Genomic DNA, 25,887 nt, shown 5'->3' with positions numbered 1-25,887 from the left:
TTGTTACTCTCCGTTCATTTCAAGGCACACAATGACAAGAAGTCACTGTGCTCTAGCACTCAGGCTTTTAGGTGACTGGAAACACTATTTCAAAGGTTTTAAAGGGGGGAATTGTGCTTTTAGGTGTGTACTTCTAGGTAGGTTTTTTAAATTCCACTTCAGAAGGGGATGGGCTTAGTCCTGTCTTGAGAAATGGGATGGACCAGACTCTTAATGGGTCTGTTCATCCCTGCTCCAGGCAAATAAAAGTTTCACCCTCTGCTGCTTACCCATGCATCAAATGGGGGTCATTGCCAGACTAGCATAGGTGGTGAGGCCCTCATATGAGAGGTTTCAGAAAACTACATGGTTGCCTTTTTCTAAGAGCACTTCTCAGATTGCAGCAAGGCCACGGGGATATGCTATTCAGAAACACCCTTTTTATTTCACTTTGTGGATAAGCAGTTAAAAAGGGAAGTTTGCCTTTATTTTGGCCTGCTTGATATATTGAAAGCTTGGAGTAGCATTGTTGTTTCTAGTCCACTGAATGAACCACAATATCCATAGCTGAGGTCATTACAGCTTGAGCACCAGCATCATTAGAAGAGTCTCTCGGGTGTTGTAAAGCAGCATTTGCACAGATTGCAAGAGCTAATTTAACAGACTAGTGGCTCTAAACAAAAATATCAATACTTTTTTTATTTCTGCTGCAAGTGTGGTGGATGGATTTTACTTTCACAGTTTACTAAAGGGTTTTTTTTTAAAAAAAAATCCTCTGTTAAAATTATACACACATGTATGTTTTTCAGGTCTGTGACTCCAGCAAGGCCTTCCAGTTCATTTGAACCTAATCATGTTCCCACCACAACCCACAGTAGTACAAATCTGGTGAAAAAGTCACAAAATTTGAATACATCTAAGGTAGGTTCTCACACAAAGTATTGCTGATAAAAAATATTTCCCATAACTTTGAAGTATTTTTATATGGGGTGATATAATGAAATAGTAAAATTTTAAAGTATTTCTATTAATACATGAAATAAAAGGAAAACCGTCTAGGCCTAAAAATGCACTTTGGCCTCTAAGTTCTAGACAGATGGAGAAAATAGAGAAAATAAATAAATGTATTTCGACCGTGGATTGCAGCCACCATCACAGACAGGGGCAATGGTTTCCAACATTCAAGGATTAGTGTTCAAGTAAGCTTCTGGAAACTTAATTGGTTGTTCCTTGGCTTCAGGAAAGGTAAAGTGGCCATATTAAAAAGGAAACAAGAGGCAGTTAAAAGCAATCTTGTAAGCAATTGTGTTTACACCTATGAATTATAAGATACGTCTGAGAACTATATGGACCCACTCCAGTGAAAGTTAAGTATTTTAGGTTCCATTGATTTCAGTGGGAGAGTTAATCTCATACTTAGAACACAGCCTTTCCCCTCCTCTTGCTTTCTCTCATTAAAATCAGTGAAATCTAAAAAAGCCAAACTTTGGCCTTATCATGCTTAAACTATAAATGACTTGGTATAATATTGTTTTATGGATCTGCAGAGACATCCACAAGGATTGCAACGATATCACACAGGTAATGTTAGTAATCCTGTGAAGACACAGAATACACCACGGTTGAGCCCACCAGAGCGTATTGTCCCACCCCTGTGTGAATTACCGTGTCCGCAGCCCACATCCAGAAGGTTGCTGCCTGCCAGCCCCTCACCCAGATGTGATCAGGTACGTGTTTGTTTGTTTCTCCGTTTCAACTCTATGGCACCTATAGCCACCATCGGTCCAGAGCAGAACTGGACTGCTAGCTATTCAGATGTCACATTGATTCTTCAAATCACACCTCAGAATAGTTTGCTCCATTTTAGTCAATCTCTCTCTTTTGTTATGTCTTTGTTGATTGATTTCATTGCAGAGTGAAAAGGCATGCTGACAATTGTAATTATTGTTCATACCTCCATTCTAAATATTACCACTGACATCTTTTCCTGCTACACCAGTATATTGTGGTACTATGTGGCATCTTTCTGATTCATATGCTTATGATCCTAAGGATCTGAATGCCCCTTACCCCATAATTCAAGAACACCCTTCCTGTGGGAATCTGGAATGAAAGTGTTGCCTTTTCCTGTCTAATTTTTCTAAATGTAAGAAATGCATTTTTACATGGAGAATCATTCAAACATGCAACCCCCTTGCAGTTTCAGGATGGCTGTACTATATGATGTCTTTGTAATCTGGAGACTGAGTCAATGAGTCAATTTTATTTTATTTAGAGCCATAAGAGCCATTTAGAGAATAAGGAATAAATGGCGGGAGGTAAATGGCCAGTTAACTCAGCTCTTATCTACCCAGGGAACTGGACTGGCTTTTCATTGCACAATGTGTTCTGGGCCTCGTATGCTTCCCCAAATCAGTTTAGAGGCGTGATTTTGATAAGAAAAACAAACCACAAGGAAAGAAATGAGTTTCCTCTCCCATATGCAATCATGTGATCAAGATTGTTACTTCAATTGCTTAAAATTAGAGGGGAAAAATATCAGGGAAAATATTTGCACAGCTGAGTCTGACCCTTTGTCTCTGGAACTCACTATCGAAAGATATATAGGTATTGCAGTGAAGCATGTGTTTAAAAATGCATGTAAAATTGGGTATATTATGACCCTTTTCTGTTTCATATCCAAAGACAGTCCACAGAAATTTCATATTGAAGAACTATTTATAACTGCCTAATGTATAAAAACATTTTTACAGAAGTAACAAGAGCTAGCGGTTATATTGAAAACCATTTCCCTGGCTTAGATGTAAAAATCTGACACATTTAAAAAGCCCTCAAAGTTACTGATCCAAAGCTAAAGGAATAAATCCATCTGATCTATACTTAACACTCCCTGGGGAAACTGGGTCAGTGAACAGGCCTCCCCAGCACACAGAACTTTAGCAATAATGCAAATGATAGCTCTAAGGGCCATCCTGCTACACATCACCAAAAGGTTGGAACCTATTTTCATGTCTATTTCTGTATATTCACCTGATTGTACTGACAACCTCACCTAAGGTAGGGGCTTGTTTTTCTAACATTGCAATTTTTATCTCCAAATGAAGCACTTGTTGCTGTTGCTATTTATTAACTGGTTTATATAAGAGCCACCTCTCTGAATAGCAGCATTTCACAGACCAGTCAGGAGAACTCTCCACTTGTACACATGTGCAGAAAACTCTGATTAATGTCAAATAGATGTTCATTGGGGAGCGTGGTGACAGTGGTGGTTGTGGCTGGTCCATGCAGCTCCACACATTCATTTCATGTATGGAGAGAGTCACATGTACCATATAAATATAATTATACAATCTTTGTTTCATAAAAGCTCTTCATACTGGAAAACCCTGTTATGTAATAAAATATTTTCCCTTGTGATAAAACATGCCTCTTTTCCCCCTCTCAAAGTATGTTACTGCTAAGAGCTACAATAACAGAATTGCAAGTTATAAACATATAGTATTTCAGTAATATTTCTTCTCCTTATGTTTCAGCTTCTGTTTTCCTTGTAGAGTCTGAAAAAATGATGTAAAATCTGAACTTCTTTCCTCTTGTGAAATCTAGCACCTCTACTGATAGTATTTTAACAGCAGCATTCCCTCCTTTTAGGATGTAATTAAAGACACTCTTACTGCAGACTGTAGTTTTTTATTTGAAATTGCAGTGGAACCTTGGTTTATGAATGTGATCCGTTCCACAGAGGCGTTCGTAAACAGAGGCATTCGCTCCCTGAAGGTATGCTTCTGTGCGTGCGTGAAGCGCTGATAGAGCGCTTCTGCGCGAGCTGCGCAGATCGTGTCTGCGCATCCAACGCCGCGGAACCCAGATGTAAACACTTCCGGGTCCAAGGCGTTCGTAAACAGGACTGTTTGTAAACCGAGGTACCACTGTAACCTACTTTGAACAATTCAGGCATAGCAACTGATTGTGTGTGTGTCAATTTTTAACAAGATATCATCAGACTTATCTCTTGGTACCATCTTTAAAACAAAATGGAAGCAGCACTTGCTATACCTATATTTGTATCCAGCAACAATCTATTCATATTGCCTACACAAAAAGAGATAGGAGAGATCTATGGTTTAATTTGTTGTAAATTTTGAGGTGTCCCCATGATAGTTGTACTCAATGTTTTCTTTTTTGCTTTCAGCACAATGCTAGTGGTCATACTGTTTCCCCTTTTTGAAACAGCAAAATCATGTGGTTAAAATACACTAGAGATTTGCTCAAAGAGATAATTTTGGACCTTCTTCAGAGGGAATCATTTCTGCACCTGTTTGGTTTTTATTTATTCATTAATATTCTTTCTTCTTTGGTGATCACTCATAGCTGAGTATTAATGTATATCTATACTGTCCTTCATCCAATGATCACAGGGCAGTTTATAATATAAAAACACAAAAATACATACCGTAGTAACAATGACAATAACCCCCTCCCCCACAATTTAAAGCACTATATTGTCTCTTAATATTGTACTTTCATTTTCTACAAATAGGATTAGTGAGGAGCCACCTAATTTTAATGTTTGTTTCAATTTAAAGCATGATTTTAAGGACTTATGGGAAACAAATTATACTTTCATGACTGAAGAATTATATAATAATTCATTAATCTTATAGTAACAATTCTATGAACTTACTTTGTATTATAGGAATCTTTCAAGCCAAGTCCTCCACGAAAACCTTTGCCAGCTGATCCTCAGAAGAACAAATCTGCTCAGTTTAAGAGTTCCACAGAACCTGTGCCTCAAATTGCCCCTGTCAGGTTAGTTTGGCTTTCCAGTTGTGCGTTTCCAACAGAAAACATGTTTAAGAAACATTATAAAATATATCTTAGAATTTGCTCCTTTTTGTTGGGAAAACTTAGCTCAAGGATACCCAACATGGTGCCCTCCAACTCCCATCAGTTCTAGTCAGCAAGGGCAATGGTCAGGGATGAAGAGTTGGAGGGCAGATCAACATCTGTGAAGTACTGCGATGGCTAGTTTAGTTTCTCACTCACAAAATTGTTTCAGTCATCTAAATAAGCATCTGTTTTCATGAGCTCTTCTGCTGTTGCTTGTTCTTATCAGCCAGTATATTCCCACATGGTAAATTTGAGAAGCAATCAGATGTTGTGGGAGGGACTGGATAAAAATTCCCTGAAACAAACCAATTCCACCAAAGCTCTGCCATAAAATATGGGGAAGGGGCTTAACTAATACCAGCTTAAGGACACTAGTATTTATTGAATGATGCTGTCATTTCAAGATGCCAGTACCCTCACTGACTTGAAAAAAAGCTGATTGATATAAACTACAACCACTTAAAATTATTAATTGTTAAAATATATTTTGTGCCATGAATAAAATGTGCATAAAACAAATGACAGTAAAATATTAAGGTGAAAAGATTCCAGTAAACCCTACATGACCTGAATGAATGGAGAGGAATGCTCCTGTTTTCCAAAGAACCTTTACCAATTCCTTAAAGCCAATATATTTATAACTTATTTTCTGTTGCTCCACAATTAGCATGTTTGCTAATGTTATTATTCTGTTTCTGACCCTTTTCTTAAACAGGCCTGCACCTAAACAACCACTTCAGATGCATAGAGCCTGCAATACTGCCTATATGAAATGACACCATGGAATATTTGTATCCTGGAAAGTGAAGACAGAATTTTGCACTATTTTCATCTCCAGTTGGAGATCAATATTTTTATATCAATAGGTAGAATTTTTAATGTTCAAAACCCATTATTTTAAAGAACTCTGAGCTACTGCCTTTGGTGCTATGCTGTGTGAAGGTGGTTTGCTTCTTTGCTCAGGTACTTGTAAATTATTAATTTATATTTAATATTTATTACAGTGCAGAGCACTGTAGTAGATATTGTTTCACCATAGCCAAGTTTTCCTAGGAAGGAAGCCATTTTTGTGATGTTTAAACAGTCTTGAACCATCCATTACATATTTCTCAATGTTTGGTACAAACTCCTCAAAGTTTGTTTAGTTTGGACCTGTTCCTATACAGAAAATTGAGTAAAGCTGAACTGAAACTTTGCTGAAACCAAGAGACAGGTGAAATTTCAAAAGCTAGTGGCTGATATTTTGTCAAAAGAATCTGGAGGGGAAATAATACTTCTAGGGTGTATTTTCAAGGAAGGTTAAGAAAATAAGTGCCAAAATGAAGAATTACCCAAATGTCTAGGTTTATCAGGTCCTAGGTATTTGCTCTATCATCAAATAGATGTACATTTTCCGCATAAAAATTCAGATTTTACAAAGCACATGCTTTTCCCTATACAACCAGACTATCATTGTGTGTTGTAACTAAGAATTCTAAATGGCCTGATCCTGTGCACTGCCAAACCCTGCTTAGAGGGATAGATCTGCTGACACAGCACTACAGTAGTTACTTGTGCTCTGACCACAATACTTAACCCCAGCCAACTTGGTGGTTCAACAAAAAGCTCTTCACTGCACGATAGTGATCGCTCACCCATCTGTCAGTGGGCACCCTTTGCGGGGCCGTGCACAGCGCCCCCAATCCACTGGAGACTCACTAGAAATCAGCATTCTCATTTTGATGAGAACTCTGGCCCCAAAGATCAAGTTTCTGACATTTGACACTGGAGGCCACAGCAACAGCTTTCAAAGTTAGTTTCACAAAAGTGTTCATTTCAACTCTAGTACTTGCTCTCATTGAGCAGTCATCAGATTTCAAGTTATAATCCCACTGGTTTTGATAAATCTTCAAACAGATCACACAAACTATTTTTTCTCCTATTATACAGTGAAAACCCCCTACATCTGGCACGTCTCAGTGTTCTAAATCTTAAAAGGCCTGCTATAGCTGCTTGAAACTAATTGAAAGTCTGTATTTCAAGAGAGTATATAGGATTTCAGCATGTTTTCTTAATTAAAAAACTGTATATTGCACAAGACAGTTTAAAATTCATTGTTTTTGTTGGATGTGGTACATGATTTCTGTGTTAATTGCACTGAAAAGTATGCAATTTGCATTCTTAGTGCAACACAAGAACTACGTGGTTCAGTAGATCATAATTTAGAGATATTGTTTACTCTCTCCCCCCCCCCCCCCCCGCTTCTGAGCAACATTGCTGTGGATTTTCTGGAAACAATTGGAATTAGAAGAATTTGCATAAGTTTTTACAGTTTGAAATTTTCTGATGCCCTAGAAAATATTCCAATGTAGCATGCATATTTTACTTGTATTCAGCAAGGTAAAGGTAAAGGGACCCCTGACCATTAGGTCCAGTCATGACCAACTCTGGGGTTGCGGCACTCATCTCGCTTTAATGGCCGAGGGAGCCGGCGTACAGCTTCCGGGTCATGTGGCCAGCATGACAAAGCCGCTTCTGGCGAACCAGAGCAGCACACGGAAACGCCGTTTACCTTCCTGCCGGAGCGGTACCTATTAATCTACTTGCACTTTGATGTGCTTTCAAACTGCTAGGTTGGCAGGAGCTGGGACCAAGCAACGGGAGCTCACCCCGTCGCGGGGATTCGAACTGCCGACCTTCTGATCGGCAAGCCCTAGGCTCTGTGGTTTAACCCACAGCACCACCCGTGTCCCTTCTTGTATTCAGCAAACAAGGCTATAAACTTTGAAACTGCCAAGCTAGCCAAACCTGTCTGGGCAACAAGCCTTGAAAGCCCAAGCTGGTGGGGCAACTGGGATGGCCCAGATAGAATTGGGAACCCAAACATGGACTCCTTTCCACCTACAGCTCAGCATCTTTATGGGAAAACCCCCTCTCATATTTATAATTGTCAATTAGAACTAGCTTTATTCTCCTTTCTCCCTCCCTTTTATCAACAAGCCTTGAAAGCCCAAGCTGGTGGGGCAACTGGGATGGCCCAGATAGAATTGGGAACCCAAACATGGACTCCTTTCCACCTACAGCTCAGCATCTTTATGGGAAAACCCCCTCTCATATTTATAATTGTCAATTAGAACTAGCTTTATTCTCCTTTCTCCCTCCCTTTTATCAGTGTTGAACCAATAACACAGTTGATATTGGTGATACTCTCATTTCAACCCCTGCAAAAGAAAATCAGCTTACATATTCTCTTTCATAACAACATAAAGTTGGCAAATTATTTGTTCCACACTATATAACTATTTCCAGCACCTAGACCTTTGGATATTAGCACACTGCATAGGCAAGAGTAATGGCCAAAGTGTCTGTGCTTCTCTAGACTGAGAAACAGAACTTGAAGACCTTTGGTCTTTTCCCAGTAAGTAATTTTACTTTCCCAATTACTTTGCCCTGTAACTAGGCAACCACACAGTCATGCTTATGAACAAACAAAATATATCCACATCACAAACAAAACCAATAAAGCAAAAAAGAATCTGTAGAAAACAGTTTTGCTCCTGAAGCTTGCATATGATATAAATTATAGTATCAGTAATTACACAATAAGACATTCTGGAAAATGTCAATGTAACATTTATGCTAAATGAGGAGAGATGCTGATGGTGGTAGCGCTCAACTTTTTAAAGCTAGGATTTGGCATTTCATTTTAAATGAAAGGCAGGTGCTGTTGGGACTCTTTAATTACCTTTCATGCATCTTGAGTAGTTTGTTTTTCTAACAGCACCTTACTTCTTCACTCCATTAATAGGGAACCCCAACTTTATTACTAAAGTAGCATATATTTTTTTATTTAGCAGGAATCAAATCCTCGGGAATGATTGCCTTAAAAAGATGCTGGGGTTTGTAAGTCCCCTTTTTAATCACTACATTATTTTTTTTTTCTATTCCTGATCATGAAAGAGCTAAATCAATACTATTTAAGAAATGAACTGTTAAATCGGTGAACACTCTGTGCTTTACAAAAGGCAGGTGGTTTCACATGAGGAACATGATCCTCCTCTGCCTAGCTCAGTTCACACTATATACCACTGCATGTGCAAAATGGAAATCAGATTGGTAGGCTTTAAATGCATATCACCATGTGGATCTGTAGGTGCTCCAGCCAGTCTGATCTTGAGTGGCCATTTCTATCCATCTGTGGCAGCTTTTTTCTGTTGCTGGTGTGCAACTCCCTTTCTGCACAACTATTTCTTCCCTGTGTTTATCATTTGCTGGGTAAAGAGCATCAAAACATGCATCAGAATTTGTAACTGACTGTTGCTCTCATATATTTACACTGCAAACCTTCAATGCAATTTGCATTTTAATGTGCATCCCCATCATGGTAAAACTAGTCAGGCATAAGTATCTTTTTAACCAGAGAGATAGGTGAAGCCATATAAATTGTATATGTCAGGACTACAGATACAATATGCTAGTCAGCACATAATACAAAACAGTCATAATATTTCCACAAAGGATTGTAACATACCTTTTAAATAGGCAAGATTACTTCAAAGCTGAATGCAAATACTTATGTTTATTAGCCTTCAGCAAACACTAGGTTTCTCCTGAATTTCATGGCAGCTTGCTTTCTTTGTTTTTGTATCTATCAGCTTCCCACACTAGAAAATGCTTTTAAACCTCTTCTTGTGATGTGAGCAAGGGGAACCGCTTGTTGTGGAGTCAGCAAGGAGAAGCAACACACAGTGTTGTTAAAGATGTAACCTGCCCTAAGACATACTGGTAAAGAGTGGATCAGAGATCTAATTAATTAATTAATTAATTAAGCATTTTAAAGCAGCAGCTGCACCTTTCAAACAACTTTGCAATCTGTTATTAGATAAGGTCATGTATGCTTTCATTCCAGTGAAACCAAAGGCAGTCAGTGGAGCCCTGAAGGCCCATTGCTTTTCAGTGGAGTTCAATTGTTTCTCTCATACATATTAAGGCCGATTCACACATACACGTTTTCCACTTGATATATCATCACTCAGTCACTTACCAGTTCTTCACTCTCAGCCAAATGTATGAATTGTCTCTGATGAAAGGTATTTCACTTGATATTCTGTAACAGAATTGATATTGTGTAATAGAATTTTCCCATCTGTGGTGATTAATCTGTGATGGCTTAGTCACTAATATTACTGTCAATAACAGCACTGTGCACACATGAACCTACATTCTCTTTAAAGCACGGAATCTATTTTGAGAAAAATATAATTAACATTAGAATGTTAAACAGATTTAAATTTCTCTGGTCTACAAGTCATCACCCTGATACAAAACCATATGAAATTCAATGCACAGAAAAAGCTCTCATATCACTGTCAATGTTAGTACTGTGCACATTTCTTTTGTCCCTATGGGCTGGCACATTCAGCTGAAAGGAAAACCATTTCATGTCAGGGAGCTTCTGACGTGATTTGGAGAAAATTATTGGATTGGGGAAGCACACTTCAATGGCAAACACAATATTCTTTCTCGACTTTAATATGCACAATTTTATGTGTCACATAATGACATAAAGAGCTGCTTATATGGTACCTAGTCATACCATTTTGGGCCCAGGACTGCTTGCTCTGACTGGCAGCAATTACTTCAGGACCTTTCCTAGCCCTTCTTCCAGATAATTTCAACGGAACCAGGAACATTTTGTATGTAGAGCATGTGCTCAGTCACTTTGCTAGAGCCGCTTCTTGATTTAGCTGTATTATGAAACCTTAGGCCACTTGATTTGCATGCATTGTAGTCTTCCTAACAAAATCAGGTAGCAATCCAGAAAAAAATAGGTAAAAGCAATTATGTCTCAAAGGAAAGTTGATTATTCTCCTACAAAGTAAAATCTGGTGCAGTGACTGATTTGCCAACCAAGAAGCTATGATTTTCCCTGCAAAGTCGAATAGTATTCTCTCTGTTTCTTGTGATGGAGGGAGGAAAGTGATCATAGCTACATAGTTTCGGTTCATACAGGCATTGGTAACAACTTGTAAACATGGATTACATGGCAGATAAACAACTAATTAAACCCAGGAATGATTCAATGATGAAAAGAATCTGTTAATTTTTTGAGTAGCATTACCTGCTTTATAGTTTAGAATGATTTTGTGAATTCTCAAATATTAGACATTCTCAAAGAGCAATCACAAAATATTGACTTTGAAGAACCTAGATGCCTTTCTAGTTTAACTCCCTGTCCTAAGACTAGGGTATGCCATAAACCAGTGTTTCTCAACCAGTGTGCCTGCAGATGTTTTGGGACTACAACTCCCATCATCCCTAGCTAGCAAGACCAGTGGTCAGGAATGATGGGAGTTGTAGTCCCAAAACATCTGGAGGCACACTGGTTGAGAAACACTGCCATAAACAGAGCAGGCAAAAGCAAAAGAACAGCAGCTGACTCAAGCAAATAAACAAAAGTCATTATAGTAAAATGGCAAAAGGAAAAGTTCACTAGCCAGTCTTACCAAGATATACATTACTTTCCTGCATTGTGATCAATCAGATCCTAGGTATTACCTAAAGACATCTGCTAAGTGTTTCATAACACCTGCTGCTTTACTGCAGCTTGCTTATTTGCAATTCTGGATGAGCCAGGGGAAGGGGAAGAAACACCCCCACCACCTCCAACACAAGCCAACTGCTGCTCTCAGAACTACAGTAATTCTCTCCTTAGTCCTGATCTTTGTCTCACTGGTAGGGTCTTGCTTACATTACTCCAAACAGGGATGTTCAAACTTGTTTCAGAAACTGTTGGTTCTGACCCGTCATTGCATAATCCCTGAGCTCCAAATCAAACATTAAATATTACTGAATCAATACTGTTGTTTAAATTAACAGAAAATCCCAACTCTCTTCCACATCCCTCCTTGTTCATAATTTTGAATCTTGCTTACATAAAACTGAGAACTCCATGTGCTTCCAGATCCCTTGAATATTTACATAATTAATCTGAACGTGAAATAAAGATGAGTCCAGAGCCCCTAAATCAGGGCTAGCTGACCTATGGCCCTGCAGATATTGTTGAACTACATCAGCCCCAGTCAGCATGGTCAAGGATAGTGGAAGTTGTAGTCCATCAAGAACTGGAGGCCCACAGGTTAACCGCCCCACCTTAAACCATCAGATATGCTTCTTCCTCAAGTTAGTTTAGCTTCTAAATAAGCTCTCATCGCACTCTCAGAGTGAATCAAGGTTCAAAATTAGTTATGTTGCAAGTTTAATCAGGCAACTATGACATTTTTTGCATTGTCAACTATTCGCGTTTATAGTAGGTTTTTTAATGTAACAAATGTTCTTGGAATTATGCAATTTGATTTATTATTTTATTATATCAGGAAATGTAAATTTGTTAATGCATCAATTGGGGGGGGGAACCAAATGAACTTACCTTGTAAGCCAGCCTGGGAACCTGTTAAAGCGTGAGGTATACAGCCCTTAAATAAATCTGATTTGAATATCTCTTCTAAGTTGTAATCACATGCAAACATCATCACAGGGTAACTATACCAATGTAATAAATAGTCTTTATTACTCAAGATAATGCAAGTAAACAATTTCCTGTTTCATCCTGGGAAGGAAGGACATTTCAGTCCTTTTATTCTTCTGTTATACTTTACATAGGTATCTCTTTTAGCATGAAGCAGGCATATAAAATGCAATGTGAATTGCCATCAGGACTGACTGAACAAAAGGTGCTATCACTCTTCGCATTAAGAGTAGCAAACTGATACTGTATTTTAACTGTTGATAACCTGACCCTTGATACATTTTCATGGAAGTTAAGATCCATTACATGCATTCAGTGGGCCTTTTCTTCCATGTGATGTTTCTGTCGTGATAAGACTGTTAATTGTAAACCATTTAGCACACTATATATGGATATTAGAGTGACATAAGCCATTAATTTTTATGAACCATACCTTTATAATGCTTTCTGTTAAATGTCAGTTTGCTAAAACTTTCTACATAATGCACTGTGTAACAGTTTGCCTTACTTTTACACACTTTTTTTGTAATGATTATTGCAGTAACATGTTAAGAGGCTACAAACATGTTTCAATAGCAGGACAATCTATTCCCTATTAAGTATTCTGTATTAAATAAACAGTAAATACATCCTTAGCTATGTACTGATTTGTGTTTTCTGCAATTATTAAAAGGTTTTGAAAATGGAATAATTTATTGAGGAAATAAAACTTTGAAAACTTTGTTGACCAGGTATGGGAGAATTTATTTTGTCTGCAAGAACAGGGAACATTGAAAATAATAATCTCGTAAGATACTTCTGAATGTGCTATTAAGAGGGCAACCCAATACACACATACATAGCTCCCCAAAAAGTTTATTTCCTCCAACTGGTGTACTTACTGCAAGCAAGTACAGAGTCATCATAATTATTATTATTGTGTTAATATTTAAAAAGCTATGTTGATGGTTCTGATGTCATCTTAAGTCTTGTGCTGCTCAGAAAGATTAGACTCTAACTTACAAAATACAGTGCTTCTAGAATGGATTTTCTGTTACTCTGTTCAGCTTTTTGTCATTTAGAATAATAGAATTGTAGAGTTGGAAGGGACCCTGAGGACCATCTAGTCCAACCCCATGCAATGCAAGAATATGCAGGAATATGCAGCTTTCCCATATGGGGATCAAATCTGCAACCTTGGTGTTATCGGCACCATGCTCTAACCAACTGAGCCATTTCAACCAGCTTGTTTCACTATCCTCACATAACTAACCTTCTGAATTCTTTCATGTGTGTTTATGTTCCGAACAAAAACTGCTGTAATTGCATGTACAATTACTCTGAGAGAATCTGATTTTAATGAGCAGCTTGCTGTGCAACTATGAGGTGGCCAGGAAACTTGGACAAATACCAATTTCTTACCAGACCGAGTTCAATATAATATTGGCATATAAAGTCCTTAATGGCATTTATTCCATCACTTTGATCTGTGAACTCACACTTTTCCAAGTATTGCATAAAATCCATTCTGCTTTGCAAGGAGTCATTCCTTTACTGTGGCAGCACAAGCCTTAGGAATTCAGGGTCACTGTGGCAGAATGCTGCTCCATGGCAGTGGCTCATTTTGCCCTCTCCCAATTATCTTGCTACCTACTTTCGGCTCTACAAAAACTAGTTACACTGCACACCTGCACTGCAAAAGGACATCCAAAGCACTTGGCGTTGGAGCCAAACTAGACGTAATTATTTTATTATATACGTAGTATGCCCAGGCATCCTTGGGATTTTTGTTTTTTAATATATAACTGTTGGGGAGGAGTCAAAATGGGATCATCATATTGTTGGGAGTAAAGCTGGTCATAACGGGAGGTTTCCCCGTTGTGAATCACAAGAGAGAGCAAGAGAGAGTACGCGCATGCACGCAACTCCCACTGGGGCCATGGCAGAGACAAAGCGCTAAGCCCCACCTCCTAGGTTGTGCTCCCAATCCTGTTCTCCATTCCCCCACCCAGGGCCATTTGGCCTACTAGGCCACCTATTTATTTATTGGGAAGCCATGCATTCTACAGCAAACTACATGATAATTTATGACATGTTCTAGTTTTGCCCTTAATGTCAGTGACTGCTACTACTCAAGGGCATGAAACAGAAACAGCTGCTAGCATGAGAACAAGAAGAACAAGAAGAGCAAAAAAATAGGATCACTGTAAAAACTGACCATAATGAGAAAATAATGCTGCTAAAGTGTAGATGAATTTAAACGCCAGAGAAAAATGCTGGAGAAGCAAAGTTAGCATTTTAATCAAGGCATCCAGGAGTGTGTAACAGCTAATTAGGAAAAATGAAAACAACTAGGATTTAGTCCTTGTGGCCTGACCTCCTTCGTAGTTAAGATTAGGCTTCAAATTGTCTGCTTCACACAATTGTAGCAGAGGATGCAGAAGAATCTATGTTCGGATTACTTAATTGTCTTTTCCTTTCTTCTATTATTGAAACCACACTCTAAAAAAGGAAGAAAAATAGCAAGTGAAAAGGATAAAATGCTTAAAGAATAGAAATCAGGAGAAGAGTTCAAGTAAAAGATATCCATACCTGTCTGTTCATTCCTCTAGCCATTTCCAGGGCACCTTTGCCAAACTGGGGGGGGAAACCACCATGTTAATTTTGTTCTTTAAAACAGTCCTTGGATGTGTGTGTAAAACAGAAACTGAAAAAGCAGTAAAACTGAAAAAGCTACTCTTACTGCTATTACCTCATTTTTAACATTAGGATCTGCTCCTCTTTCTAGAAGTAATGCTACCAATTCTTCATGGTTATTTAATGCTGCCACCTGGAAGTAAGATTAGGGGAAAATTATATATGCAAAATGTATATATGTAAAATTAGGGGGAAATGATATTATATATAGCTGGGTGTTTGCATAAAATAAAGCTTGTTCCCCTATTGGAAATATTTTGGAGAAAAGAAAAATTGGCACCTTTTTCTTCAATGAAAGCCAACACAGATTACCTACTGACACAATGCAAATATTACTCAATATTAGAACACCACCCCAAATTTGGAAATAAACTCCCAACACCGTTGTGTTCGAACTCTGAAAGTTACTGTTTGAGCAACCTCCAACTGATGAGAATTGTCAAAGTTGCTACCACTTCTATGAGGAACTGGCATAGTATCACTTTTAGAAGGAATATAACAAATGCCTCCTCATTTCTGGTACTGAGATACACACAAAGGTATCTGACAGCCACATAGCTGTGTGTATTTTAGAATAAGAGCAGTTAGAATGTTAGCATAGGGCTGGTCTGGTCTATATTCCTGGCAGCTAGGGTCTGTGCTTTATTTTTAATTTTGTTGACTCTATTTAAATATTCTCTTGACAATATTATCATCAACCAACTACAAGTATGCCAAACTTTTAAACAGCTTTCAAAAGAAGTTTAAACATGGCCTAGCAGCCGGAACTCAAGATCTAAGGGCCTTACAAACCATTGCATGGGGGTTAATCTGTGCGCTTAACAAGAAGCTGCCATCAGTCATGGCACCCTGAGTGTATTTTGCACAACACATTTATAGTAGTGTGCAACTGAAACAACTTACATTTACATATATCATATATCAGAGGTGGTATTAAATGCAAGTCCCACTCAGAGTAGATCCACCTACAGTTAATAGACATGACTTTCTTAATTTCAAAGGGCTGACTCTGAGTAGGACTTAGCTGAATGCAACCCATAGGGGTTGTGTTCAGTTTTATGATGAATTTTTATCATTATATTCTCTGTCTAGTTTAGGTTTTATGCACACTGCTTAGCAATGCTAATGATTAAGTGGTATATAAGTGCATTACATAAATAGTTAAACAGTGTATGTGGTGATCTTAAGCTATATTATCCTGACCAGAATTTTGCATATAGGAGCAGTGATATTCGAGTGATTTGCTATAAGTCATTTGTGCACTGCTTCAGTATGTTGAACTTCTCTAGGCTCTCCTGGAGTTCTGACAATCTCCATCCTCTACTGCAGCATTGAAGTCTGCCTTTACACGAAGGATCTGAATATTAGCCATTAGAGCTTGGCAATAATACATCTGCTTCTACAGATCATTAAAATATCATCCCAAACACCTGTTTGTAAAGGTAGAGAAGTACTTGCGCTCTCTCTCTCTCTCTCTCTGTGCTGACTGGAATGAAAATGTTAACAGAGAGCATTTTGATCTTTATAGAATCTACAAATACAAATGCAGTACTTCAGAAAGATGAATTTCCAACTATGAAGTTAGAATAAGAGGGCTCATCCTATTAAAGAAACATTTGAATTCGCTCAGACTACGTACTTCATTTCATGCACCAAACCAGAAAAGATATTGTGAGATAAAGTGCCTTAATAAGAGAAATCAAAGGGGAAGTGAAGTGTTACTTTGCAAATCCTCCTGTCATCCCAAAAGGGCTTCTAGCACAGCCACTGCATTCTGTGGGCAAAATTAGTAGTGAATGAAAAAGGACTTGACATCTGTGCAAGAAAGGCTTTCCATAACAGTAAATGTATTCCATGGGGCAGGGAACCGTATGGAGCACTAGTACCGTAACCTGGAAGCCTTTCTTAAGCAGACCTCTTGACACACTGCCTTATGAAAATGTTCCACAGAAGAAAACTGGTGGAATGAGCAGGTAGTTCTCAGAAAAACAGACAACCAAGTAAACAAACTTCACACCCAGATCCAAATTATACCAACACAACCTTGTTGAAGGGAACAGGCAGGATTAATAACTCAGTTTCATACATTACAAATCTTTAAGAGCAAAGCATATGGCTGCCTCATTCTATAGTATACAAGTAAGTTCAAAAGACCTTTCTAAGAGCAGACAAAAGTTTGAGCATGTATGTATTAGTGCAGCTCCATGAACTGTTGTGCAGACCACTAGTGCAAGTCTAGTGCAGCCCCACATTGAATTGGTGGCAGGAGTGAATGAACCTGTTGGTTTCAGTTTCTGATTTTTTCCAATCTTCAGTTCACCTCATTTCTACATCTGTCTGTGAAAATTTGTGTATGTTTTTGTTCATTTATCCTAATATACACGTTTGCCAGCAATTTTCCTTAATATAAAGCATTTTTGGTGCATTATTCTCACAAATATATTTATTTGTGCACACTTCTCACTAACACAGGGCCGGCTCTAGGGGAAGGCTGGGTGGTGCAGGGCGCCAGGGCTGCCAGGGGGAGCCGCGCTGCGCCCGCCCACCAGCCGCGGCAAGAAATGGGGCGGGGGCGCCGGAGCGATCTCCGCGCCAGGGCGCTCTACATGCTTAAGACGGCCCTGCACCAACATATGCTTTCTACACAGTTGTTTGTTTTTAATTGCAGACTTGCACCACAAAAACCACCATGTATAGTATATATAAACTCTAGTGCACTACAAAAATATTGGAAAAAGTGTACAAAAAGGAGAACTCTGGATTTGGAGTTGCTTTTCACACAGCACTTTTCCATAAGGTTGCAAAGTGTATTCCAAAATATACCAGCACACTGCTTAGCAGCAGAGCATACCATGAGAGGTGTCTTGCCATCCTTATCTTTTACATTCACATCAGCTCCAGCGTCTAGTAAAGTTGTGGCCACATCTGCTTTTCCTGTTATTGCACATAGTCTCATCAGCGGAGTCCACTCCAAGCCTGTATCTTTAGGATCAACCTGTCAGAGAAAGGATGTTCTTCTGATATTTGAAACATGAATTCAATGAAATTTGACAAGATTTCTGTTCTGTTGAATACTTGCTGAGCTTATTGCCTATCTTCAGCATCACTCTTTCCTGCTTGTTCCAGCAATTTATTTCTCATGGTGTGCAGTTCTCCATGCCTAGAGCAGCCTCCTCGGCCCTTTCTATATATCAACCCAATTCATTCTCCCACTTCAAAATCTATTTCTTCCATAAAATCATTCCTAGACCACTTGACATTGTCAGGGCCTTCTTCCGCCAGGTAACCAAATTCAGTCTTATTTTACAGACTCGCTTGCCTTAATACAGCTTTGCTTTTCAGTTTCATCCTCTCCATTTTATTTTGATTGAACACTTCTTGGCAAGGAGGGTGTCATTACTGTTATCTGCAGAGTGCACAGCATGCTGCTGATAAAAGTGTAGTAATAGCAACAGCAGTGGTAGCATTATTGGTCAAGATAATGCCCATTCATTCCATATTTTTAACTTACAATTTACATTTATTTCCCTGTTACATTTGCAGATGTTGCACTTATAATTTGTGTTTGTGTTTTTCAAATTGACTCTAACATAATATTTGATGTTCATTTTGTATTATAATTCCTAATTTATTGGTTCTTCCAATACATTGGGTGGAATCAAGTATTGTACAAGCAGACTTCCACTCACACTATAGGACTTCACCTTCCACTTGTCCACATTGCAGTTCCCCAATTCCCTAAAATTCTGTCCCAGAGGGTCCCTAACACTACAGAGGAGATTTTCAGGGTATACAGGAAGCTGCAGGGGGGGGGGGTAGTAAGGTAGAGTCCTATTGCATGACAAGAAGACTCTGCCCATGAAAAACAGTACTGGATACAATCCAATAATGTATATATTCAATTGAACTTCCTTTTCCTGGTTTTTAAAAATTATTTCAGGGATTATCTTGTTGCCTTTTGGTCCATGTTTTTAACTTGTAACATGAAATAAATATGTGAAGTCAGGAGCAGACAGCACTAGGAAAAATATTGATATATAGTCATGTCTTGTAACTAACAGTTTGGATACAGACTTTGTAAGAGCAGAAGTCACTTTCACAGTGGCATTTTCTCACCCTCCATTCTTCATTGCAGTCCTCTAGGCCTTTCAAATGCCTCTCCTGAGGGTTGGAAAATCCTTAGGAAAGGACTGAGATGTGGCACAGAGGAATACAGTGGAAACGATAAAAAATAGTATTGAAGCAGCTTGTTAGAGTGGATAGTTTTGTGGGGAGCTCAAAAGATCACAGTGGGGAGGACAGGATGGGAAAGTCGCATTGCACAAGTGTCTTTCACTCAGGCACACACTGGATTCAACCAAAATTTGTACTTTTTTTCAACCCTGGAATATATTTGTTTGGTCATTTGAATCTATTCCACCAAGTATCCTCTGATATGCAATCAGTACTAAACAAGATTAGTTTCAAATACAATAACCAATGATTATTAAAGTTATATACAAGCTTTTTAAAGCAGGTAATGCAATTTCTTCATAATCTTGAAATTATGGCAACTGGTGCAGCATTCCATAATGATTAACAGCACACCTATATACAGTGGCATGTACATATCTGATAAACTGCTTCAAAGTATGCAGATGAACACCATACCTGGCAACCATCCTTGATCATCCACTCAATAACATCAACATGTCCTCCGTCAGCAGCCCAGTGCATAGCTGTACATCCCCCAAGGTCTCTGGATAACCAAGAAGCTCCCTGGGATCTGAGATACTTAGCAATGTCCAGGTGACCAGCATAACAAGCTATCATTAAACTAAGAAACAAAAAAACACTACTTATTAAAGTAACATAAAACATTGTTATTTTGCAGTTTTTAGAACTGAAAATTACGGTAAGTACTGTTTAAGTGAGCCACACCTTAGTCTCAGTTTCGTACCCAAGCGAAGGAACTACTTCCCACAGTTCAATACCGAGTTTGCTATTCCAATGTCTGTCTTGTTCTGGGGGGGGGGGGGGGGAGACTGGTCCTGCAGATCTGCGTGCAGAATCTGGCTACCGTCCGAGTTAACTTTTGCTCCTTTCCTAATAGTAGGGCCTTTAGTTTGGCCTTATCTGGGAGGTCGGCCAGGCTCTCCAGAATGAGAATGGGGGCTATGGTATCTCTGCGTGCCTTATCGAACAGAGGGCATATAAAAAAAAGATCTTTGGGGTGACTACTTCCCCCAATGGGCAGGAGCAGAGTCTCTGCTCGTATGGGATCTTTCCGAAGGAGCCTAACAGCACTGGCAAGGGCAATGCCGAGCTTCGGGCGAGCGTGAAGGCTCTTATTGAGTTTCTGGATTCAAGGTAAAAGAGATATGCTGCCGGGGCAGCAACGTATTTCTTGTTCTCAGCTATATTGAAATCCGGGGACCTCATGCTGTCCAGCTGTCTCTCCATGTCCACAATTATTTGTCTGACCTCAGATCTCGCTTGGTCTATGCCCATGGCCAATAGGGCTGACACCTTAGTCTAAATAATAATAATAATTAATAATTTATTATTTATACCCCGCCCATCTGGCCGGGTTCCCCCAGCCACTCTGGGCGGCTTCCAACAAAATATTAAAATACTCTTCTAGTTGATTAATTTTCTGTTAAACACCATTTTATGACTGTATATTGCTATGTTATATGACCACTGATATAATCACTATTATATTACTAGTAAAACTGAAGCCTACATAAAGTATATGTAAACAAGCTATTAGAAGAACTTATTCACAGTGCTAGAAGGAAATGGTAGCACAAAACCAAAACACAATATCCAATTGTCCCGATGGACAAAATGGGCTGATAATTGTAAAAGGAGCCTTTATATATATAAAATAAGGGCTTTTGTGAAATGTATAACTGGGGTTAGCAAAAATAGCCAAAGAAAAAACCAAAAGAACATTTTCCTCGTAACTGCTAACATCTGCAGTTCAGTGTGTATCACTGAGGATTCTGTTGAATCTTGAGACATTACTTCATTTTAATATTTCCATAGAGAACAAAACCCTAGACATCAACTGAAGACACAACATATTGACTTCAATGTGAGAGATTTATGATTTCCCAACCACAGAACATCAGCCAACATTGCCAGGGACATCTACTACTACTTATGAAACACCTTTAAAAGCAGGCCTTTCATATTAACTTAAAATATCATCGGGAAGAAAACTTGCATAATTTTTTATAAATATCTAAGTAATACTCAAAATTAACCAGCTCATAGACCAAGTTATAAAAAATTTTTTGTATTGTTATTCTATGGGTTATTGTATCTTATTGTGCAGCCAGGCGGAGTCCCCCGTCAGCTGCTTCCCAAGAATGGCTCCTCTACTTTGTGTGCAGGTAAGCCTACCTGACCCTACCTGGCCAATCCCCCTGGCACGCCTACCTTTGGCCGGATTGGTCGGCTGACTGAGTGGGCGGCAACTCCAGCCTCCAGCCTCAGGTAGCCAGTGCCAGAACTGCCCCAGGGATCCCAGAGGGGGCTGCACGCGACTGCGCAAAATGCGCCTCCCCTTTATGTTGGGTAAGCGGTCATTTCTTGCTGCTGCTTATATGCTGACATCTAACTGCTGTAATTCTGTATTTTCCTCTGATTTGTCTAGACTCCTTTTTTGGAGGCTTTGGACAAATTTACTTTTAAAAAATCACCGTATTTTGGGTTCAGGAAGATTCTTTTATATATACTGATGATACTTTCAACATGGTACTCTCAACATAGTACAATCCACACTAAATGCCAGAACCAGAAACTGCCCGAATCGTTTAGGATACACATTAGACTGCCAAAACAGATATGAAAGACAAAGTGCTGTCAAATGAAAAGTTAGTAGGTGATATGTCAACTGAACACCAGTGAGTTGAGGCTAGAGGTGGTCCAGGAAAGGATCTGATAAGGTCGTGTCTTGAGGAGATAAAATTAGTTTGATAAAGTTATTTTACTGTCAGAAATTATTGAAAAAAATATTATTGAATAAACAACCCTTGTTGTTTATTAAACACTTGGGAAACCGAACAGACACTATTATTGACTTGGGCAATAAAATGAGTAACTAGCCCTGGTTGGACATTCTGGCTAGATAGGAAAGATCGGGCTGTGTGGCTGTGTATGCCAACCATGCTCTCTATAACCCCATCCCTGCTTGCTGAGTTCCTGACCTTCTCAAGCTGAAAGCGGAAGGTCTAAAGGGGGCTTCTACCTGCATTTGTTTGAAGGAGAGAAAAAGGAAGTCCCATTGAGCAGAAGTTCATTCTGGCTGGCTGATGAACACAGTTCACTGTTACCTTGTCCACTTGCTAATTTGACTGGTTGTCCAAAATTATATGTAGCTATTGGCTTACTTTACTACTTTAAAGTCTTTCCTGGCACTGTTATAACCAATTTCATAATTTATTTTCATATTTATTTCATAAACTTTTATACACCGTTTGATTGTAAAAAAAAACCAAGAAAACAAGAAACAGAACCCAAATCAGACCAGTGTCAGTTAGAGGCTGGCACAAACATCACTCCCATTATAAATGGGCTGCAATCTGCAACAGCTGAGAAGAGAGAAACCTGCTTCTCATTTCAGTTATCATTAGCCTCAGCCTAGTCCATATGTGCCTCTGAATGTATACCTTTACTTCCTGCCATTTAAATTAATGGCTATCATTCATTCCAAGGAAAATTGAAGTGCCACACATGGGTCAAAATTGAGGGTTTATGGGTTCTAAAACCAATCCCTCCCCGCAAAATAATAATTTTAATCTGCTTTTTCTGTTGCTGTTCGCAAATGTTGTTCGCATCCATGCTGTTCCACATTTTACTGCTCCTCCATCCATGTCATGTTGTGTTTTCCATCACTATCAAGGATCATGTAGAAGAGAAATGATGTAAAGCTCCAATATAGAATGTTAGGCTAAGCCAGGCATCCCTAATCTTTGGCCTTCCAGGTGTTTTGGCCTACAACTCCCATGATCCCTAGCTAATAGGACCAGTGGTCAGGGATGATGGGAATTGTAGTCCAAAACATCTGGAGGTCCCAAGGTTAGGGATGCCTGGGCTAAGCTATGTATGTACTGCTGCCATTGCCTACAGTTGATGGGCGGATGGCAGCATTGTGTTGCCCAGGCCTCAAAGTATCAACAACAGCCCGGGGGGAAAAGCTGCAAAATTAAGAGTTCCATTTCAGATCTGCATCAGTTAAGGCATTATTATTGATGCAGACAGTATCCCAGTGAAATTTCCTCTCCCATGGACACAGGTTTACATTAAATATACTTTTTAAGTCCACAATATCAACATCCGCCATGTTATCTGATGAGGCAATGTACTGCATTTATTACCTATCTTTCCCACTGGCATTCTTCCGGTTCACATCTGCTCCATTTTCTACCAAAATCTGTGCAAGTCTAGATAGAAAACATTTGCATTATACTATTTTTCAGCAACTAGCAGCTTGCCAAGACATATAAAGAATATTCAGTTAGGGTGCCAATTCTGATGGCTGCTTTAGTAAGAAATTGTTATGTGGCAAATTGACCACTGTCTTCAAACCATGTGCAAATTCATATGCCACACTGAAATTATTTATCAACTAACAGCTTGCCTTGTAAGTCAATACAACTATAAACAATAGCAACTGCTGCAGTAAGTTATCCCAGTCTAGAATATAAAGTTGATGTGATCCATTGACTAGAATACTGTACAAAATTCTGGTTTCAAGCCAAACTTTGTTTATAATTAACTAGGTAATTTTGAGCATGAGCAAGTCACTGTTCTTCAGTCTTAGCTCTGTCTACAAAACAGAAAGAATAATTATTCATTGCACTGTGGTGTTATGAGGATGAATGTGAAAGAACATACTCTGAACACTAAATAAATTATCAGTTTCAGGCCTGTAGCTAAAACATAGTATTTAAGGAATGAATACTATTGGGGGGGGGGTGTCCCAAAATTAATACATCTGAAAGGAGAGGTGGCCACCTTCTGCAGTTTTGAAGGCTACTGTTCTGTCAGTGATTCCAATACCCCATAATAAAATTGTTGCTGTCTAGTCAAACATTCACAGTAATGAATAATATATGCCCAGGCATAGCAGTACATATAATATGTATAAATACCTATAATGTATACAACATGACAGAGAGTGAGAGGAATTTGAAGTGGGGAATCTTGTTACTTAATTTTTTTTGCTGGGGAAGGGATCAGGTAGTCAGTGGAGGGCCAGATAAAATTGCTTTGCGATTAGATATTACAATGGGTCATCAATCAGCTATCCCTGAATTGCAAGCAGATACTGTAATGGCAACTTCATATCACACAAACCCCAAACCACAAAACTAATGAGAACCATAACTGAATATTCTGATCTGTACAGTCTCATACAAGAAAGGTAAAATAAATATTACAATACTACCTAGTAAATCCTTTTTGTGAAGCAACCATCAACGCTGTAAATCCTAGTTTATTGAGTGTATCTACCACCACTTGCCTTTTCAAAAAAGAAAAAAGTAGATTCATTATTTCAAACATTTCCATCACTACAGTTCTTCTCCAATATGTTTCTCAACGTACGTAGGTGCAAATTCTGCCTATTCATCAGTGGTAAGGATCCATAAAAAAGTTGCCATTACTGTGTACCAACAGAGGAGGTGAGGGCACAGTGTTCTTACTTATAGGCACTTCAAGATGGCACAAAGCTATGGGCCTACTAGGGCAGCACCCTGCAGTTATGACTAGCTGACAGGCAAGTAGACTGGGCCGCTGACATCAGGGCCCACATTTTACACCATGCACTGGCCAGTCAGCAGCTGCACAATGCTCATATAGTAATCTTCATGTCTTTGCTGCTCACCTTGCAGTGCCCAACAACAAAAGCACAAAGTCTGCCTTGATTAGTGCTCCTCAGCACACAACTTCATGATCATTGCTGCCTTTCATAACTTAAAAGAATTATATGGCTTAGATCCAAGAAGCATAGTATGTTGTTTTTTCCCCATGAAAGAGTCCTTTCATGCTCCCATTTCTGATATCAGCCTCTAAATTCCCTGAAAAATCATTCCCAAGGATTGAGGACCTTCTGCAGTGGCATTTTCTGATAGAGTAGTGCTGTCACTAGGAAAGGGAATTGTCAGTTATATACACAGGGATCAATGTTATAAGATGTGTGTGTGTGTGTGTGTGTGTGTGTGTGTGTATTGCACCCATTTCTGTAATAATAATAATAATAATAATAATAATAATAATAATAATAATAATAAATTTTTATTTATACCCCGCCCTCCCCAGTCAAAAACCGGGCTCAGGGCGGCTGACACCAACAGAACCACAATAAAACATAAAAACAATTAATTAAAATACAGGTTAAAATACAGTATTAAAATTTAAAGTGCAGCCTCATTTCAAGTAGGCCATAAGTGGCTGACACCAACAGAATCACAATAAAACATAAAAACAATTAGTTAAAATACAGATTAAAATACAGTATTAAAATTTGAAATGCAGCCTCATTTCAAGTAGGCCATAGATCCAAGCCATGAGGGAGAAAAACACAGGGGTCAGGCTGAGTCTAACCCAAAGGCCAGGCGGAACAGCTCTGTCTTGCAGGCCCTGCGGAAAGATGACAAATCCCGCAGGGCCCTGGTCTCCTGGGAAAGAGCGTTCCACCAGGTTGGGGCCAGTACTGAAAAGGCCCTGGCTCTAGTAGAGGTAGTAGTGGTATGTAACAGCATAATTTGCGATTAGAAATCTATCAGAAATCTACATATAAGTAGTTTAATATTTAGGAGACTGGGACAGTTTTAACTCAGAGCACA

At 38.9% G+C, this 25,887-nt stretch overlaps 2 protein-coding genes across 9 annotated transcripts in view; one reads left to right on the top strand and one right to left on the bottom strand.

The window, feature by feature from the left end:
* The window catches only part of ADAM12 (ADAM metallopeptidase domain 12), a 183,539-nt gene extending 176,566 nt beyond the window's left edge, over positions 1-6,973 (top strand). For 2 of the 4 annotated variants that reach the window (XM_035137598.1, XM_035137596.1), the window contains 4 exons: positions 789-900; positions 1,527-1,706; positions 4,673-4,785; positions 5,582-6,973. In XM_035137598.1, coding sequence (XP_034993489.1) covers positions 789-900; positions 1,527-1,706; positions 4,673-4,785; positions 5,582-5,642 — 466 coding nt within the window. In that variant the 3' untranslated portion in view covers positions 5,643-6,973. Of the gene's footprint in view, positions 1-788; positions 901-1,526; positions 1,707-4,672; positions 5,229-5,581 lie in introns of those variants that run through there. The other 2 variants (XM_035137597.2, XM_035137595.2) reach the window with 1 other exon arrangement.
* A 5,423-nt stretch (positions 6,974-12,396) lies between these two features.
* FANK1 (fibronectin type III and ankyrin repeat domains 1) overlaps positions 12,397-25,887 on the bottom strand; it is a 31,085-nt gene continuing 17,594 nt past the window's right edge. For 2 of the 5 annotated variants that reach the window (XM_035138386.2, XM_060274819.1), the window contains exons 5-11: positions 24,489-24,563; positions 23,416-23,481; positions 19,700-19,865; positions 17,901-18,044; positions 15,105-15,182; positions 14,945-14,989; positions 12,397-14,854 (exon numbers count right to left, since the gene is read on the bottom strand). In XM_035138386.2, coding sequence (XP_034994277.1) covers positions 14,768-14,854; positions 14,945-14,989; positions 15,105-15,182; positions 17,901-18,044; positions 19,700-19,865; positions 23,416-23,481; positions 24,489-24,563 — 661 coding nt within the window. In that variant the 3' untranslated portion in view covers positions 12,397-14,767. The other 3 variants (XM_060274821.1, XM_060274822.1, XM_060274820.1) reach the window with 3 other exon arrangements.

This window comes from Zootoca vivipara, chromosome 5 (assembly GCF_963506605.1).
Source record: "Zootoca vivipara chromosome 5, rZooViv1.1, whole genome shotgun sequence".
Taxonomy (NCBI): Eukaryota; Metazoa; Chordata; class Lepidosauria; order Squamata; family Lacertidae; genus Zootoca; species Zootoca vivipara.
Note: the sequence above shows the minus strand (reverse complement) of the source record. Positions and strands in the feature narration are given on the sequence as shown.